The sequence below is a fragment of the Merops nubicus genome, unplaced genomic scaffold (assembly GCF_000691845.1).
Source record: "Merops nubicus isolate BGI_N331 unplaced genomic scaffold, ASM69184v1 scaffold4238, whole genome shotgun sequence".
Classification (NCBI taxonomy): domain Eukaryota; kingdom Metazoa; phylum Chordata; class Aves; order Coraciiformes; family Meropidae; genus Merops; species Merops nubicus.
This window is the reverse complement of record NW_008626196.1, coordinates 1-20,459: the sequence shown is the minus strand read 5'-3', so window position 1 is coordinate 20,459 and position 20,459 is coordinate 1. Positions and strand designations below refer to the sequence as shown.

The 20,459-nt window shown below is 38.4% G+C and overlaps 1 protein-coding gene across 1 annotated transcript in view; it reads left to right on the top strand.

Annotated features, from left to right (window-relative positions):
- LOC103778322 (integrin alpha-8) overlaps nt 1–19,925 on the top strand; it is a gene marked incomplete at both ends in the record, with an annotated part of 52,433 nt that extends 32,508 nt beyond the window's left edge. Inside the window, 7 exons of the mRNA XM_008945904.1 lie at nt 290–357; nt 1,316–1,460; nt 4,908–4,910; nt 7,100–7,192; nt 11,215–11,294; nt 14,215–14,295; nt 19,820–19,925. Coding sequence (XP_008944152.1) covers nt 290–357; nt 1,316–1,460; nt 4,908–4,910; nt 7,100–7,192; nt 11,215–11,294; nt 14,215–14,295; nt 19,820–19,925 — 576 coding nt within the window. The remainder of the gene's footprint in view (nt 1–289; nt 358–1,315; nt 1,461–4,907; nt 4,911–7,099; nt 7,193–11,214; nt 11,295–14,214; nt 14,296–19,819) is intronic.
- Between the last annotated feature and the right edge of the window lie 534 nt (nt 19,926–20,459).

Below are 20,459 nucleotides of genomic sequence, written 5' to 3'. Positions count from 1 at the left end.
TTCTGAAACTTAATTGTGTTCATAGTTTTGACTGCATGTTAGAATATGTAAGCCAAGTTAGTCTGGGAAAGGGCATGAAAGATTATATTGTTCTGCTGATGTAGTTGACAGTCTAAATAGTCACCAGCTACTCATGAGGAAAGGAACTTGTGGAAAGGAGAAAGATTAATTCTCTAGGGCAGTGCTAGTGATATTTAAGACATTTATGTTAGTGATATTTAGTGAAGTGATTAGGACTTTGAAGCATCTACTAACTGTATTATGATTATTTTCTTTTGCAACAATACAGGCTTACATTCTGGTTGACTGTGGGGAGGACAACTTGTGCATTCCTGACTTGCAGCTTTCTGCTGTGCCGTAAGTTGAATAAAATAAATTATGCTGGATATAAAATCCAGACACTTTTAGCTGCTTTAACAGAATTAAATACGTAGAACACAGTTCTGCTGTTTGCTGGAGCTGTTGATTCTTACTTGATTTCCAGATTTTAATTTATACATCCTGTTAATCTAGAAAACCAAGAAATAGAGACATACACTTGAAAATGTATCTGTCAGATACATTAATGATGTTTAATTGTTATCACAGAAAGAATAGTTTGCAAGTATTTGTTAGGAGTGATTCTGATTCTCTGAATGTCAAGAGATAATACAAATTGTTGCTCAAAGGATATTTTAAATTTAATTTCAGTGTGCCTGTGACTTTGAACCTGGACACAGTTCTCCTGAACTCAGTGTACAGTGAAGTAAATAAATCTCATAGTAAAGGAATTTCAAAACACAGCAACAGATTCCTCCTTTGGAGGGACAAATGTGCCAAGCAGGACAAGAGGGGAACCTCTGTCAGTTATCTGACTTTCTGCCATGAAAATCGGTATGTAGCTGTGAAAAGAAAGGGCACAGTGCTGTTACAGGTCTCAGATCTTCTGTTGTTCATTTTACAATAGGCATGAGGGAAAAACTGGAATCTCATCACCTTTGTGCCCTCCAGAAAACAATGTTGATGGGACCCCTATGGCTAGTAATTCTTCCACCAGATACTTCTTTCTGGTTGGAAAGTAGTCAGGGTCAGTAACTTCAACATTCTGTGGTAGTCCGATTCGATTGTCCATGGTGGTGTTTTCTCTTGACCTCTTTCCTACCCAGGTGCTGGTATACTTTTCCATGGAGTCATTTTTTATGGAAAATATTTTATTCTGTGTTCACAGAATATTTTCCAGAACAGGTGCTAGGAGGCCAAAATGTTCTGCTTTATTCATACATAAATTGTTACTTTGCATGTTTTAACTCCTGACAAGTAATAATGTTCTCTACAGAGATAAAGATCAGCTAATAATTGGTGAAGAAAACTGTGTCACGCTCATAATAAATCCAAGGAATGATGGGGAAGGAGCCTATGAAGCTGAGCTACTTATAAAGATTCCACCTGAAGCAGATTACACTGGCGTTGAACGCAACAAGGTAAATGAAAATCAAAAGGTTAGCAATAATAAAGCAGAATAACAGAGGGCAAAGTTAACCTACACAGGCCTTACCAGCTGAAGGCAGCAAGAGGTGCCTTTAAGGAAAGGCAGATTCCATTGACTCTCAGCTATCCTTGCTCATACAGTCCATGCTAAAGATTAGCCTTGTTACTAGAAGATGGGAAGGACAGGACCATTCTCTTCAAAGCCAGCTCACGTCTAGTTCCTTGCTATTAACTTAGTTGTTATACCACAGAAACTCTCTCACATTTCTTCTGGGGCTAAAGGTATTCACATCATTCAGATTTTGAACAACTAAACCCTACCAGTAACAGAGTTATAGTACAGAATCCCTTAAATGTTTCCAACCTTTGATCCTGTGGTACCAGTTCTTAAGAGTTAGTTTGGCCCTGCTGATCCCCGGACACTTAGACACTGCTGTCTCATGCTCCCAGCACACCACTGTTTTACCATTACATTATTAAGGGTATCTCAATGTTTGATAGCCTGAATAGTTGAACATTAATTGTAGTATTAAGTTGACAAAGTTGATTTCCTTTGATAGGCTAAAAAAGCAGTCATAACTGAAAATGTGCCAGTGTTCACAGGACTAAATGTTGACTGAAGTCCTGCTGAGCTGTACTGAACACAGAGTGTTTTCTTTCTGAGCCTGCTTGTTTTTAAAGAGAAAAGGCAAAACAGTGCAAACAAGCAGTGTTCATGTATTGTCCGTTGGACAGCAGGTCTGAATCACCTCATCTGCACATAAATCTCCCAAGCTGTTGCAACATTAGCTTGCTTTGTTCTGTCAGTGCCTGGAATGTTCAGAAGGGCCTCAAGGGTGAGAGTGGGAGAGAGCAAGTTAATTTCCTTTCTAAAGGCAGATGTTTTTAAGGAAGTTGAAAGTTTCAAGGTTGAAGGTTACAAGGTATTTCCTTATTCTTCTGTCTGTGTCTTTATTAATGAGCTTTTAATGCAGTTTAAAAAAAAAAAAATTACAAGAACTAATGTCACAATAGATGAGAATATGGAAATTCTTTGCAACCTCACTTCTCAGAACCATATCTTTGTACACAAAACAAGTAAAGACACCAGCCTCTTTCTATTGTATATTTCCTTTTTTCTCTTAGCATGCCCTCTTTTTTTTCAGACTGTGATCTACAAAACTGATGTTCTTTCATATACTACACATGGTTATACTTTTCCTTTCTTGCTCTTTCAGAATCTTTGGCTGTTCTTTTGGCCGTTCCCAAGGATGTCAGGGGAGGCACTTATTCCAACACCCACAGCACGTATTAGCACATATTTATAATTTGGACTGGACAGAAATCACTGGGGGCATTTTGGTTTTTTTTTAGGAAAAATTGAATTTTGTAGTGCCAGCGGGGTAGACTCATGGGGAAAGGAAGGTAAAAGGAGGTGGGAGATTTTGATCCTTTGGAAGAATATGAAGCAGCTAAAATGGGTTGAGATTGGAGCATTAATGTTCTTTTTCTTTCAAAAAAAAATTCTAAACACCCAGGAAATGTTACTCAACCTCTTCATTTTCTTCAGATTTTGTGGAAGAGAATATAAATTTTTGACAAATCAAATTCTGAATCCTTCTGGATTTATAGAAAGTCACCTTCATTTTGTCCACATTTACTTGGTGTGCTACCACATATAACTTTTCATATTCTTTTACTTTCATACTTATTCAAAGGGATATTATGTTCTTTCTGAGAAGGATCAATACATTAATCCTACTACCTACATCATTCTCAGTGTCTTCCCTTCTGCATGTCAAGAACAGTTCTCACAGGGGGTATATGTGGTACTGAAATCAAGTTTATTCTTTCAGTTGTTTTTAAACTGCAAATGTACATTTTTTTAAACTATGGCCTGTATGATATTTTGGTTCTATTAAACTAAAAAAAATATCAGTGCATTTGGAAAAAAAATTGATACTGTAATTTTCTTCAGAAAGACAAAGCTCTTTTTTTTTTTGCATTTAACTGCTGACAGAGGTTGTCTCTTACATGTATTCAGTTGCTTTTCTGTACTGCCATATGTCATCTAAAACTGTTGTGAACATGACAAAGAATATACAATCTTTATAGTTTAAAAAGATAATTTAGAATGGAAAAATACAGTTTTAAACTGGGACAATCCTTCCTCTTTCATTTCAGTATTTAATTTATTCTAAATATATGAGTTAAGTAATTTGAGCGCTCAAAACAAGAATTAGCATTTTTTTTTTTTCATTTTTTTCCTTAGAGTGAGTGAAGGTTCATGGATTACCAGAATAACCAAATTCTTAGGAGTCATAGTATAAATGAGTATAAATTAGAGGGACTCAATTAATTCAACCTGCAGGGCTTAAAAAAAAAAATAAATGGCAATTTGAACTGCTTGACAAGAGCACAGAAGAAATCATCAGACTAGTGCGCAGTAAACACTGAGGTATGTGGAAAAAGTCTCTTAGTCTGTTGGTACTTTGAGGCATGGACCACAGATGAAAATTAACACTTTGCTGCCAGTTGCAGTGGAGTCTTGCACTCTACCAGTGGGGCATCTGTAACTGCTCTTGAAACGTACTTAATTTCTACCAGCATGATTTCAGCAGACAGGTGGATTCGTGGTAATGCCTGTTGCAGTCATGCTCTTAAAGCTCTGCATCTAAGGTTGTCATTGACTCTTCAATGTGCAGTCCTCTGTGTAGCTGTTTTTCCTCCAAACTGCAGAATTCCTTGTGTTAAGGCAGAGATAATATTTACTTCAGAGACAGCAAAACAGGGGGACTGAGAGCAGAATAAATGCAATGTAATGAGCTGAATAAATCACTTGATACATTTCTGATGGAACTGGAAAGGGTTTCGAATTAAATCATTGTATCATGTTGCCATCATTTCAAAGTAACTATACTCATAGAGGATATTAGGCTACTTTCATGGGGCTGCTCTGTTAATACCTAAATCTATTAGATAGATTGAGAAACAAATTTATCCCATAAGTACTTCCTGTCCAACGTGATTTTTATGGAACAATTTATTGGGTTATTCTGTATCATTTGAATTACAATCAAAAAGTTTTAAAGTCAACAACTTAAGCTGAAAATTCACTTGCTTTCTACCTCTTCCCTTCAGCTTTATGGAATACAATGTTTGACCTACTTCATTTGTCATCTTGTCATCTCAGGCCTGCTTCTGTGGCATATTGTACATAGAGTGTGCAACCATATCTGAAGAGATGCAGAGATGTAGATGATCATATGCAAGTGGAGAGCCAAGTGAATGTGCATGATCTTAAAAGTTTGAGGTCAAGGGTGTGATTTTGAAGTTTCATAGTCTCTTTTCCTTGTGAGGAAAAACTAGTATGAAGAATACTAGTTCTTCATATATCAGCTAGATGAGAAGCCAGATTCTGGTACCAAATCCACCCACTTTTCCACAGAAAATAAAGTTAGAAGGTGTGGATCAAGGAAGGAAAGGAAGTGTTTTACTCTGCAGCCTGTTGGGCTTAACCATTCTGGCATCAATTAGTAATTTATTACTAAGACCACCAGAAAAATTTTCAAGTTTGTAGGCTGCTTTGATTACTTAAGGCATCCAATCATTTTTTAGTTTAAGTGCACCCTGGGAGCACATGTTTTTTGCTTCTGCTCAAGACTGCCTGAAAGACCTTGTACTGCTATAAAAAAACAGAAGTTGCTACTGGTGTCAGGTAGAAGAGTTTTTTGGCAAAACTTCTGTCTGTCTCAGTTACATATGAACTCCATACTGACAATAGTAGGTGTGTAAGTGTCTGCTCTTGCTTGCTTCCTGCCTGGTTTCAGTTTTCCTGTGTTGTACTTTACAACCTCAAAAATGTGATCAGTTCAAAAACAAAGGCAATAAATCTCAGTCCTGAAGGAAATTCTAGCACAGCTTTTGTCACCTTTGACACATCTGTATGCTGCACAAATTAGCTTCTGTGATGCTGGGCATATAAATTCTGTGCTATTAATCTTACTCAGTCTAAGAGCCTTCAAATTGCAGAAAAGTACTCACGAAACTCGTCTATTTGCGCACCCTTTGAGGGACAAAAGATGTGTGATAAAGGCTGATTGACTCTGTGCTGGTCTATGATACAGCATTAGTAAAGAAACTGCCAAATATCAAATATAGATGAATATTTACTTTCTAACATTTAGACCTCAATTTCAAACACACACGCCCTCCCAATAAAATCAAAATAATGAACCCACACGTCAAGCTAAAATGAAGTTTTCCATGCACGTTTGGTTTCAGCTGTATTAACACCCTCTGTTCTCCCATGTGTGGCTTCCCACCTCTAATGAACTAGCTGGAAAGAGGGTAAAAATCCCCCACTCCCGACCATAGAGAGGCTTGAAAAGCCTGTTAGTGTTCTGGATGTGCTGTGTAACAGGCTCGGTTTCCTCCTGGCAAATTGTAAAAGTGTAGGTATACAATGAGGGGGGTACTGAGGGCATGCATCATGTGGGCTTCTTTCAGGGCATGCCCTATCTTTTCTTTTCATCTCAGGAAATAATAAGGTCAGCATGTCCATGCTGGTTTTTACAGATAGGAATGAATTGCTAGTCGCTGGTCTGGAGGCTTCCCAGGTCTTTTTATCTAAACAGCATGACCTTGCACCTATTACTTAATCTGTGAGAATCACAAATGAGAGGAAGGGTAGTGGAAGAGCCTTAGAGCAACAGCTAACTGCATCCTGCCTTTACAAAGCTGGTTTACTTCTGCACATATATGGAAGTGTTTTCTTTTATTGAATATGCCCGAGAGGAAAGAAGGGAAAAAAAAAAGTTGCATTGTCTTACTTTATCTCCTGTCTCCTAACTTCCAGTATTCTATAGTTGTTCCTCCTGTTTATACAGTCTGGTTTGTTTACAGATTATAGTGACTAGTGATAAAAAGTAAAGCGTTAAAAAAAACTTACAACAAAATCTAGGATATGTTTTGTATTAAGAGCTTCAGAGGGTAATTATGTGAGTGTATTCTCAAAGTTATCCAACCAAACTGCCTGAGAAATGTTAGGTACAAACTGGATTCTGAATGAATAGATACTGGGAAAACAGTTAAATTTTACTTATTGAAAACAACCAAAAACTTTAATTTCTGGTTGTGCCTAATTATAAACAGAGGTAATAGTTTGTTTTTACAGAATTATTTAATGTTCGAAGTACTTTACCATAGGTCAGAAAATAAAGTTCAAGATTTGGTTGATAATAAACTTCTGCCAAACCCAGAAATTCACTATGGAGACTCTAGTGATGGATGATACAACTGTTGCAACCAGTGCGAGACCTGTTCTCCTCACTCAGTTTTGTCTAGTCTTTTTTTTTTTTCCCTCTGTTGAGTCGTTATGGCTATAGGAATGATTCCAGCAGAGTGGTATGTTAAAACTAGAGATACAGTGATCTCCTTATGGCTTTTAAGGTATTGGGAAATCTTCCCATTTGTTTTTCCCTGGCATCAATTTTCCCCTATTGTCTGACAATAACCAGTGAAATGTTTTGATAGTACACTGAGCAGGTGTCTGAAATAAAAAGAAATGTCACAGTCAAAAAGCCATCACTTTCCCAACTGGATACATTTCACTGTGATCTCTGACCTCCGTTTTGGTGTCCTTTTGTTACAGGCACTGCGTGTATTGAGCTGTGATTACAAGATGGAAAATGAAACTAGAATGGTGGTTTGTGATCTTGGGAACCCCATGGTGGCTGGCGCAAATGTAAGGGAAAACTAGATGCATTTACTGATTTTTATCTAACTGAATTTCAAAGGGAAGCAAATGGAAGTCTATTCAATTAGCAGACTGTCCCAATAAGCAGCACGTAAGCAAATTTTTTATTTCAACAGGAAATTGTTGGTGTAGTAAGAGCCAGACCTGAGCTTTTGAAAAACTAACGATTTGTTGTTCTAAAAGTAATTATGCTAAAGCCTTTGTTTTATTTTACTTATTGTAAAAAAGAAAATTAGTGTTTCATTTTAATTCACAGAATTTACACTAATATAATGAGAAGAGAATCCTAACCCACAATGTGATCTGTTTATTTCTCCTTTTTAGTATTCTTTCTACTTAAGATATGTGTAGTAAATGACAGCTTTTTTTAGCCTGTTTCTCATCCTGAGTGCATAAGGGCTGTCTTATCAGTTTAGTTTTAGTAGCAGAATAAAACAGCAGGATTCATTACCTGTTTAAGGATATTCTGGCTTACAACAAAAGAATCCAACCTGTAAAAATTAAGGCACGTGAAGATAGAGGATTACAAAACCAGATGGCAAAAATGTTTGATTATAGCAAGTGAAAGCATAAAGCCTAACTTCATCTTTGAAACCAGGTCTCCTGGAAGCATAGTAAAGGTGGAAAGACTTTTTCAGTCCAAGTGTATTTGTGATGGCAAGTGTACTTCCAAAAGCAAAATACCAGCCTTTTGTACAAAGTGCATAAATCATGTTGGTTGCTCTGATCCATTTCCAGTTTTGCAAAACAATTTGACTCTGGCAGGAGATCAGTTATTCTCAAAATATTTGGTCAGAAAGGGACTCTGTGGAAGTTGTGAGGGAGTGGGAAGGGGAGGGTTAGGTCAAAAATCAAGCATTCCTAAAACTCTTAACTATTGAGTCACTATAATGACTTTTCAACACCCTGAAATCCTAGAATTCTTGACTCTTCAGGATCAACTTCTGAGTATGAGAGTTATGTCAGGATTTTGTGAAATAACCCATGGGATATTACTGCAGGAGACTACAGTGTTGTCAGATGCTTCATTTCTTCAACATACGTTATTGTTACGAAAATTAGTATATCTCTGACTTTTTCAAAATCTGTGACCTTAAAATCAGTTACTGGCCACAAAAATTGCTTAACCTTTTCAGTAATATCTTTGTGGTGAAAAAAAATATAAAAAGGTAAAAGGAAGATAAAAAGAAATGGAAATGAAAACCACAGTACCGTACGGCCCAGAATGCAAAATAAATATCTGTGATACCATCTCATTCTCAGAGTGCTCAAAGTGCTGATTTATGGCATTGAAATGGATAATACTGGCAAGCTTCCTAGTGCCTGTTCGGCAGCCTTAGCAAGTAGAATGTATGTTTTATTATAAATTTTGGTAGAACAATTTGGAATTTAATAGAAATGAATAGAAATAAGGTTAGAAGACTGGGGAGCTTGGAAGATCTTGCCTGTTGCTTGGTACTTGCTATATTGATTCTTCAAGAGCACAGAGGTTTTAGCTTTCATATGCACTGGAAGACACTTCAAAAAAAAGCTAGTTCTCTGTCTCCTAGTGGTTCTAAATCCTGTCAAACATAAAGTAAAGCTTATCAGTAATAGCAGAATTGTCATATATTTCAAAGATACGTGATGTTACTAACATGAAAAATAATACAATTTTAATGAAAATAACTTTGCTTGGAAATTTTTGAATAAAATTGAACTGTTTCAGTAAGATTAATGTCGTAGTAAAATAAGGCAGTTGAGTGATTGCCAAGTTACAAGCTCAAGCAAATTCAGCTCCTTTGGTCTCAGTGGGTTTTCAGCAAGAGCATATGAGCATCTATGCCCCCCATTATTAGTAGTAGCGTCAAGGGCTACTTGACATTAACAAAGGTGTGTGACCATACAAAGGCAACATCTGCAGCTTATTAGGCTCATACAGTAGGAGTGTGTTTCAGTATTAAATAAGGGATTAAGCCTCAAGGGTATAATAGATCATCAAAACTGCAGTTCACGTCTGCTCTGAGAAAAATTTTATCTTTGGTTCATCAGATCTTTATTTGCTGCTATAAATGGAAACAAATTTACATAAACTGATCAGTAAAAAAAGAGAGAGAAGTGCTGAATTGAATACATCTGAATTTTTGTCTCAGATTAAAAAGATTGTTATGTATTTAAAGGTGAATGAAATATCAAAACAGTTGTTAAAATGATTTCCAAAAAGTGGTCTTAAAAATAGCTTACATCTTTATTATTACAAGTTAGCTATTCAGCTTCTGTTTAATTTGAGCATTATCCTTTGATTTTAAAGATTTTACTTCCAAAAAGAGAGATTAGCTATAACTATAACATTGAAATCAGAGTTCCGAGATTTGAATTTGCCATTTCTTTCATGATGACAATATTGCTTTCAGCATAGGACAGCTGAAGGAAGCAACAGAAACATTTTAGCTAAGTCTCATTCTGGAAGTGTGTTACCACTCAGTGCACCACTGCAAGTGAGAAAAGGAGAACTGAACGAATTATTATTTTAATTTTTTTTTAAATATGATTGGTAAAAAGGAATTACTTAAACATCTGAAATGACACCCACAGAGGAAAATGCCTCCTCTTCAGTGATGTTGAATCTAGGTCCCAAACATAAAATTCTGCATTGTTGCGTCCTGTCACTGACCATGGCACCCGAAGTACATTAAGGAAAGTATGCCAAGAGGACAAATCTTTTTTCTTGTTTTTTCCCTTCCTGCCCCCTATAATATAATCAGGTATTGGTAGAGAAGAAGGAATGATGTCCTCATTTCCTAATGCCTTTTGATTAATTTCTTGGGAAGATTGTTCCTCCACATGGAGAATATGACTATATGTAACCATCCTTTTTAAAAAACTGGAAGTAGAGCGTGCAAGTGACCTGGCAGGAAGTCCTGCCATCAGGCAATAGGGGAGGTGGGGGCAATGAGAAGTTGTGCAGGATTACAGCCTGTAGACTTTACTGGCAGTCTCAATTCAAAATTCACATTTCAAAAATTACCAGATTTAAAGCAAGTGCAGTTGAAAAGAGACAATTAAAACCATTAATGTAAACATGGCAGTACAATTTTACTAATTTAATGTGGAAGGTAGGTGGCATCTTCCCCTACTCTCCTGCCACTTACATACTGGGGCTGTAAATACATCCAACAGGAGGGTTACAGAGACCCCACCATACACTATTATATATTCCTTCTTTAGTTGTCTCTGCAATTCCCTTCTGTCATCTGAATTAACTTGTTTTGCTCTACTCGGTGCCCTTCCTGAAAAGCAAATAGAAATGATCGGAGGGAGGAAGCGAGGTCAGCAGAGACACAATGGAGCACCAGTGGTAGCCCTTATCTCTGTCAGTTTTGGTGACTGTGTGTGTTACCCTCTGTCTGCTGTGATCACATGCTGCAAGTTGTTGCAAAGTGAACTGCAAGTATAACTTGGAAGTCATATTTTTCTTAACTGAACTGCAGGGAGAAAACTCAAACCAAATCAAACTAAACATCGAGTTGCTGCTAATTTAGCCTCTAGAAGAAAAACAGATCAGTCAGTCCCACAACACCTAAAGCACACAGCTCATATGTCATGGTTACAGAGTCAGAGTCAGCGTGGAGAGCAGGAAGCCCCGGAGACCTGGACAGAGGCATGCATGGATGGAGGCAGGGATGAGAGGTGCCAGACAGCTATTATTTTCTTTGGGCTTGGCAAAGTAAAACAAAGACTGTCTGGATGACCAAGGACCCACTGCTGTGTTCTTTGGAGTATTGGGAATATGCTTCTCTGCCCCTCTTGATCTGTCCTCTGTCTAGCCTAGTTTTCCATCTGGTGACATACACAGGTAGGATGGTATTTTTTCCTGAAAACAATTAGAAAATATTATTTTATGCTACTTTAAAAATGCAACAGTACTCTATACAAGTCTTTGAAATGCAGTCTTGAACAGTACTGCTTTCTTGATATGGAAAGATCAACCATTTTAAAGTAACCTGTGGTTTTTTTTGTTTCCTTCTCAGTTCTCTACAGGCATCCGATTTTCTGTTCAGCATTTTGAAAATGCAGATTTCAGCATCAATTTTGAGCTGCAAATAAAAAGGTTAGACGTTTTGTCAACAGTATGGTTATTTAAGTTCTGAATTCCTATTTATATCTGAAGTTTAATGTATGAGAAGTTCACTCTAGCTCTTCGGTGTCAGTAGTTATTTCATGGGCTTTCCTATGATAGCTTTCTTCAGGAGGATTTGTGGAGTAGAAGCCTTGTTAGCTTTTAGCAAAATCAGTATTAGAGTTATTCTGAAAATTTTGTTAAAATTCAGGTTAACTGGTTTTGGCCAGTCAGCTAAGGGTCTTCTACAGATGTGCCAAATTTGCACTTCGTTTTCCACTTCAGAATTAAAGAACAGTGATCATTTTGTAACAAAGTTCTGTATTTAAAAACATATCATGCTCTGCAAAAAAAAAGACACACAACTGGTTCATGACAATTCAGAAAATGGGAGGAGAGCAGTTAAAATCTGCTCAACAGATTTATTGGCATGAAGAGAGAAAACTGTTCCAGTTTGATGAAGTAGAACCTTTGTCCTTTTTCCATTAGTTTCCTCCACGTTTGTGGGGCTGAAATATTACTGCTGGATAATCTTCTGTTTTATACTGAGCAGTACTTTCTCCACAGGGACAAAATAAAAAAAAAACAGGATGGGCTGTGTTAGGATAGATAACAGTAAGAGAAAACCTGGGACTTTTTCATTTGGTGACAGGGCTTCTGCTCCATCTGTCCTCATCAAATACACACTGGAGTTGCTGATGGGGCCTTCTCTGCAGCCCGTCCTCCCCCCCCCTTAGTTGCTAATGCTTTAATGAGGGCCTTGGTCATGTTCGCTATGGTAAATAACTGAGACATTTGAAATACATGTCATGTTTCCATAATGTAAGCCTTGAAGGAAAGGACATACAGAAACTCAGGAACGGCACAGCAATGCCACAGAAGACAATGAGGTGCCTGGTCAGGCCTCAGCCCTCTCCCACGGTTCTGGCGGGTGAGCTGGAGATCATGGAAACCTAGGCACGGGCTCCTCCAGGGAAAGATGTAAGATATAACATCTAGCTTGTAGGTTCCCTGTCCATACCACTGTTCACTGTCAGGCCATTAATGCAAGCAGTACAGTTTTAAATGGGTATTGGAGGCTATTGTCACTACCTTTTTCATGCTGTGAAATTTGGGAGGTTCAGAGCTTTTTGGGTAGCTAGATCTTTCTAGGTAATGAGAGTTGAGGGTAGGTCACTTTTCGCAGAAGTGAAAATGCTTTAATAAGGAATAAGTCTGAACTTCAGGAGACAGCAACTCTTATGCTTCCTCTGTGAGTGTGACTCGCTGAAATGTAAAGGGAGGAAATCTGCTGGGCTACCAAAAAGAAGTTTCCACAAACTGGTATCCAAATGCTGAAGAACACCTAACTACTTAGAAAAGAAAAGTAAAACTTCCTGCATAGGAGATGTGCCTACAGTACAGTCTGATTTTGTGTCCCCTTCTGAGTTATTCAAAGGAGAGACCTTTAAATTATTCCAGCACATCAAGTGGAAAATCAATATTTTTGATTTGCAAGACTGAAGTTCATTCCCTATAGGAAATAAGCAAGAGGCTGAGTAGTCTTACAATCTGATTTCTCTTCTGATGTGGATTTTGCTAGGTAGTTATATACCCCCTAGAGAGGAATGTGTCCTGGTACTTTTATTTAAACTGTTTTCTTCTCTACAAAATACCATAAAGCACAAACAAGATCTGAATACCAAATACATATGACCATAATCCATATTTTAACTCTGTGGAAAGTAGTCCCATTATACAAATCAGAGAGCAGTATTCTAACAAATTAGTAATATAGTCATTTTTATACTTTAAGCAGTGTCTGTACTTCTCAAAGCAATGGCTATAGAGGATTACATCAAAAGTTCAAATTATATTTGAGGGGAATCTGCATTGGTTTACAAACAAATTAGGGCTGCTCCTAATTTTAGCAATCTGTAACCAGAAAGCCTGGATCAAAGCAGTATTGCTCTCTTCTCCTCAGGAGTCAGTCACTGGGAATGCTGGCCTCCTCTGAACATTTCCATTTGACTGATGCTACCCAGATGTGGTAACAGTAAACTGTGACAGCAATAGAAACTTAGTCTCCTTGAAGCAAGGAAGTACTTCCACACTTGCTTGAAAAAAAAAAAAAACAAAAAAACAAAACCTCCAATCTTATTATCAGTAATCCCACAATTGAATTAATTCTAAGTCTGGAGTTACTTATTTTCACTATCCTCATGAATTTGAACCTGCAAAACCTTTCTTTACATGAATGGGCTGCAATCATAGGAATGGCCTTTGGAAGTAAGAGAAACTACCTTTATTACTAAGGATTTGCAGTATGAAAAGACAATTAATGACACCACTGGGCTTTAAATGTAGTGATTTGTTTACACCGCTCAGAGGGATTAAGAGTGTAAACACTCTCTTGGGTACGGGAAGGGGGAAAATAAGACAGGCAAATGCTTTATTTTGGTTCTTTTTCTCCAGAGACTCTGTTATGCGGAAGTCACAAGTTTGGAGAATCACAAAAAGTAAATTTTATGAGAACAAAGCCTATATTGTTCATTAACACTGCTTACCAATGCAGGAAACACTGGTTTTCTATTAAGATGCTGCTATCCATGCCAATAGCCAAGTTGAACAAGGGAATTTATATGATATTCTGAGCAAAGCAAATTTGTAGCATCATATTCACACATAGGATTCTTTAAAGGAAACTTGAGTTGATTATATTGTTAAACATGTGATGAGCTCAGATAATACCAAACTTAGGTACTAGTATCTTCAAAGGCTGAAGAGGGGCAATAGCAAGTCCATTGTGTAATATGCGTCATGGCCTGCATCACTTCCTAATTGTAGGCTGTGTGGTATTCAGTGCTGTATCTATAACAATCTAGAGTTCTGCTAAATGACCTTTTTTAACCCTTGTACATATCTTTTCCAGTTCTAATAAGATTAATCCTACCAGCAATTTGGTTAACCTCCATATCAACATCAGTGCTATGGCTCAAGTACAGATCAGAGGGTAAGTATTCAACCATACCAATTCATAGTGATAACTATTTTCCACTATACTTTCCATGTATATTCCATGCAGTGAGTCTTTTGACATCCTGTAATCCCAAATGCTTCAACCACAAAGAATACCTGAGAATTCCCAAAGAGCCTCAACCCTGCACCCTTGCAGGATGGAGCTACTAAGGGCTTACCAGGTCATGCAGGGCAGGACTGCCCACATGGACTCCTGGAAACTTACTGAGTTTTTGTGCAAATGCAGCACACTGTAGAATCCCACATTGTAGTAACATCAGTCAGAGCCAACGTTTTATTTGAGCATTCAAATTGTTTATGAGTGTTACAAGTACAAAATGCCTGTATGTGTAGGTCTGTTTGTGTAACTACATAGACACTTAATCCTGAATACTATGGCAGAATCTGCTGCCTTTATGACTGGAATGGTGAAACACATTATGGCAAAGCATATACTATTAGAGAGCAGAGTGAGGCCTTTGGAGAAAGGACAAATAAGGAATGAGCTATCACAAGAGGTCAGCCAGCTACTGCTGAAGTATTCTTACATTTCTGTCTGAAGCAGGTGCCTGTCCACTGACACAGGGGATACTGAAACTAAAGCAGCACAGGATGTGATCAGAGATTATTATTTCTATCTCTGTTCTCACATAGAGCTTAATTTTGAAAGCAATAAAATGCAATTAGGTGATTAGAATCTCAGACTGCCCTGTCTTGGAAGTAGGCTCCTAAACTGGCATCCTGAAGAAATTTAGGAAGATGTTCTTTTAAAGTAAATAATTGCTCTGAATGCTTTTTGTCTAGGATCTCAGATTCCCTACATCTCCTCTTCTCTGGACCTTAACCATTCTCGGATCTGCAAGGGTGGAATAGGAGGTACATGGCTCAGTTTCACTTCTACAGTCAGACCAGTAGGCCTGGCTGATGGGAGAGGGGTAGATGTCTCTTATAGGAAGCACCTCAAAGGGCTGCCTTACATGTAAACAACAACAAGAAAAAGGCATTTTTTTAGGCTTTTGGGGATTTATAAAAATCCATTTATTGTTATCACATCTAAACCAATGTTTGACTACCTAGTGCCAGCAGAGTCCAGTCATTTTGGAGATAAGACATCATGTTTTCTGCTGTAATATTCAATCTAAATCACAGAGATTTTAAAAGTGTTTTTGATAAAATACTGTAAATGTTTTCTAGGTTAAGAAGACAAACCCTAAGGCTAGAGTTAGATGTAAAAGAGAGGATTGGTACTCAAAGACTGTGTGGATATATGTTAATACCTGTATTTTTGAAAAAGAGCAGTTGAAAGACAATGTGTTTAACAAGAACAGAAACAAGTGTATTGTTTAATTTTCTCCAGTTAGTGGCAATCTAGGGAAATTAACTGGATAGGCAGATGGAAAATACAAAGTGAAGGGGAAGATAACACAGAGGTAAAGGCTGAGTAAATAAGAATCAAAGGGGTTAGTTGGTGTGCTACAGCTGTGTGAGAATGAGAGTCAGCAACTGCTTGAAGGGTGGACAGCAAGTTAAGGACTGGCTGGCGTTTCAGTGCATCAATTAAATGATTATGGATACATACACAAGACTTTTCAGTAAAAGCTGCTTCCAGTGCCGTGGTTTCTCTTTCAGCAAGGTTGTTCATCACTTTCATAGAAATATCTTACAAACTTTTTGTGTTCTTTGCAAAATTTTTGCCTCCAACGTGTTCTTTCTGTGCCATAGCGTGTTCTTTTTAATGAAAAGTTCTGTAACAGGTAAAGATATGAGACACCAAAAAATGACCAGGACACCCTCAGTTCTTAAAAAGAGCATGCCCACAAGTGGAAAAAGTGGCTTGAATTGCTGCCTGCAGTGCTAAGAAACAGATCAATAAATACAGAGCAATTACTTAATTGAATGACTTGAAGTTACTTTGCTCTTAAATCTTTTAGTTTTCTTACTAGCTATAGCATGAATGTACAAAGGAAAATTCCCAAATACTTTGTTGACAGATTTTGCTAATTACCCAGAGGCGCTAAAGCATACAGCTCCATTATTTGCTCAGAATTTCCTAGATAAAAACAAAGGAGGTTGTGTCTGCGTTTGGACTGGAAAATATCTTGCATTGGTTTCCCTACTGCTCTGCACAGAGTTGCATAAAGTAGGACTGGAATCATTGTACATTTTACTGACAAAAAGTACTTATGAAATTGTGCATATGCATACATGCATATATACTTGCAGAGTGGACCCATGCAAGTACCAAAGAAAGGAAGAAATCTTCTTCAGTATCCTATTCAAAAGAAATTTAAGACAACTCCTTAATTGGTTCATTTAATGAGCAGTTGCTCTGTTAACTGAAATGTTGTTATTCTGCTTACCTTTTTTTTTTGCTATAGAAATATGGGAGTTTTATAGTTTTAATTGTTGTTACCCACTGCTGAAAGAACACGAGGGGAATGAGGGATTCAGGAAGGAAGTAATTTGAACTGGGAGGATTTGCAGCTGGTAGAATTCTTATTGTAGATAAAAGCATTTTCTATAGAACATAATTCCTTTATGTTCTTTTTCAGTGCTTTTCTTTATTGTCACCTAAAAGGCTATAGTCTATTATTTGGTTTGCATTGTAAATTTGTCCTCTGACATACTTGTAAGTACAAAATGCTGGCTTTTTAAAATTTGGGAAACTATTTAGAGCAAGCAGCATGCTCCAGGATACCCTAAATTTCATGAAGAGTTATACTTTAGATGGATGGTATTAAAGCTGTTCTTTTGGACAGCTTTGAGAAGCTGTATTTTGTAGAAAAGTTTCTATACATTTTATTCATTGTATAGAATGTAAGTGCTGGAAGCCAGAACAGTTTGTTTCTTCCTAAAGTACTTTAAAATCTCAGCATTTGCAACAAAAACATCCAGATTTCTGTTCTCTTCTTCAGGGGCAGTCTGCAGTGGTGCTTTCTCTGTTGAGACTCAAGGGAAAGTGAATTAACATTGGTGAATAGAAGTCTGTCATTTTAGTCAAATATTACATGCTGAAAAAAAAACTCATTAGCAATTCTTTTTTAACAGGCTTCTGTCAGCAAACTACCAGCTTTGGCAAAACAAGCAGTGATATTTTGTGGTTTTTCTTTAAGCTAAAGATCCTGGAGTCCAGCAAAATTGAGTGAGCGTTGACCCTTGTAAAGAAAGGGTAATACCATTTTATCACCAAGAGCTACTTCCAGTACTAGCAGATGACAGATATCTCTGCCAGATCTCACCTACCATGCTAAAAGAAATTCTTGGGATCTGATTTTCCAACTTCTCAACTGAATAAGGTTACAGTTGGCTCTGAATGAGACCCCCTCCAAGGAAATTCCATTTTTTATGGGAAATAAAATGCTTGTGACTCAAGTAGCAACTTTAACAGTAAACTGTTTGACCTCTTTCTTGAGGTCAGACAGAGAAGGAAAGGAAAAATAAAATAGCAGGCGGAAAGAAAGATGTCAAATATTAAGTCACTGTTTTCTTCATTTATGTTTGATTTACATGTTGCAAGTTGCAACAGTGTTTCAGGGAATGCCTTAGCTGCCAGTCTATTTGCAAAGCAAATGAGTAGCCTGGAGCACTATTTCAGGCTCTAGTCCAGGTTTCAGTTTTTTGATACACCAGTGTCCATTGTGACTTTATGGAAGTCGCAGTACCTCAGTTTCCTACCTGTAAAATGAAAGACTACTTTGCACGTCTCTTTAAAGGAATAATAACAGAGGTCAGAAGGAATTTACAGTCAGAGCAGTTAAATATAGAATCATAGGATGGTTTTGGTTGGAATGGACGTTTAAGAGTCCAACAGCCTTGCCATGGGGAGGGACATCTTCAGCTAGATCACATTGCTCAGAGTCCTGTCCAACCTGACCTTGAATGTTTCCAGGGATGGAGATTCTGCCACCTCTCTGGGCAACCCAGGCCAGTGTTTCACCATCTGTTGCGTGAAGGGAAAGGGGTAGGTGTTGGTAATGGAGAAACAAATTTGTTAAGAGACAAAACCCCTTGCTTTCTAGCTGGTCCTCAGATATTAGAGGGGCTAGGGGTGGCTGAACTTGTGTCTTCACAGGTTCCAATGAGAGCTGTGACTGTAGGTCTGACCTGTGAGTGTGGGTCTGCCCTCAGATGCAGGAGCAGCCTGGTGCTGTAGGTCTGGCTGCATTCAGCAGAAGCCGTTGGGTGCCCGAGCAGCACGGGTTAGTGGCACCCAACATACAGAGTCTTTATCATTGCCAGTGATAAATACACTAAGCTGAAGACTGGCTATACAGCTCTACAAAGCAATTGCAATTACAATAATAATAATCTCGTGGGGAAAATCACTCAGTGGAGCCAACGCCTGAAGTCTTACCAAAAGGTGTCCCTGCTGGGGAGGGTGAGGAGAACAGACCCGTCAGTCTGTCCCTGTGACTTGGTGCTGAATTCTTGTCCCAAAACTGGGTCCAAAAGGGAATTATATTTATACCTTTTTTTGTTACTGATGTTCAAAGTGTGAGGATGGGGCTGCGGGCAAACAATTATTCATTGTAATTAGCACAAAACTTCCTTATCTGCACTTGCAGGGAGTAAACTGCCATGAACTAGGTGGGAGAATGGGGTAAGCAGCCTCCACTGCATTCCACATCCCTTGTCTGGGCCTCAAGGGCACAGACCACTGAGTCGTCACTCAGCCCCTGTGTCTGCCCTGGCACCAGATGTTTGTTGGCAGTGTCGAGCTTTGTGATTTGTGCTCGTTTTGTGCTTTCTGCGTCTGACACCACCTCACTGTAAAAAATTTTTTCCTTGAATCTAGTCTGAATCTCCCCTCTTTTGGTTTAAAACCATTACCCCTTGTTCTATTGCAACAGGCCCTGATGAAAACTTTGTCCCCATGTTTCTTATAGGGTCTCTTTAGTACTGAAAGGCTGCAATAAGATCTCCCTGGAGCCCTCTTTTCTCCAGGCTGAACAACCCAAACTCTCACAGCCTTTCTTCATCAGAGAGGTGATCCAGCCCTCTGATCATTTTTTGTGGCCCTCCTCTGGAACCGGTTCATGTCCTTCTTTTATGAGGGCTTCAGAGCTGGACAGAGTACTCCAGGTGGGGTCCCATATATTGCAGGGCAGGAAGATGCATAACAATAAACGTCTATGGCTTTAAGAAGAAATGAGAAAATACATTTATTTACATATCATTACTCTTGTTTTGTGGATAATGTGTTCAGATACCTCATCAGTGAGAATGATGTAAATGTCCAACGGGCTGCATTGCTCTTTCCAAACAGAGGAAAAGTCACACCCTTGTCTGGAAAGGACCATCTCTCAGAGGAAGTATAAAACTAAATGCACGTGCTCGGTAGTCTGTAAGGACTGGGTAATACTTTAAAGAAGTATCGTATTGTTCACCTCACCAAATTCTAATGAGTGTGCCCAAAGAAAATGCTGTTAAGGGCTCAGGTTTGTATACTGGTCTTAATTATTTTCATAAAGCAATGTGGCCGATCACTGCTAAACTTTAACACATTTTATATATTACAGAGTGTCTCACCCTCCAACAATTATTTTGCCACTTCACAACTGGGAACCCAAAGATGAACCTACAAAAGAAGAAGAACTTGGTCCATTAGTAGAACACATCTATGAGGTAAAAATGGTATTTGTTGCTGTAAGACCTCATGCTGCTTTTGTTGAAATCCTAATGAGTTTATTTTATCACCTTTGTCACAGAATCACAGAATGTTAGGGGTTGGAAGGGACTTCTGGAGATCAAGTCCAACCCCCCTGCCAGAGCAGGACCATCTAGTCTAGGGCAGGTCACGCAGGAACGCTTCCAGACAGGGCTTAAAAGGCTCCAAGGAAGGAGACTCCACACCCTCCCTGGGGAGCCTGTTCCAGTGCTCTGGAACCCTGACAGTAAAGAAGTTCTTCCTCATGTTGAGGTGGAACTTCCTGTGCTCCAGCTTGTATCCATTGCCCCTCCTCCTATCACAGGGTGCAAGTGAAAAGAGGTTGCCCCTTTCTTCTTGACACCCAGCCCTCATATATTTATACACATTAATTAGATCACCCCCTTTAGTCTCCTCCAGACTAAAAAGCCCCAGGTCTCTCAGCCTCTCCTCAAAAGGCAGGTGTGCCAGTGCCCAAATAATCCTTGTAGCCCTTCACCGGACTCTCTCCA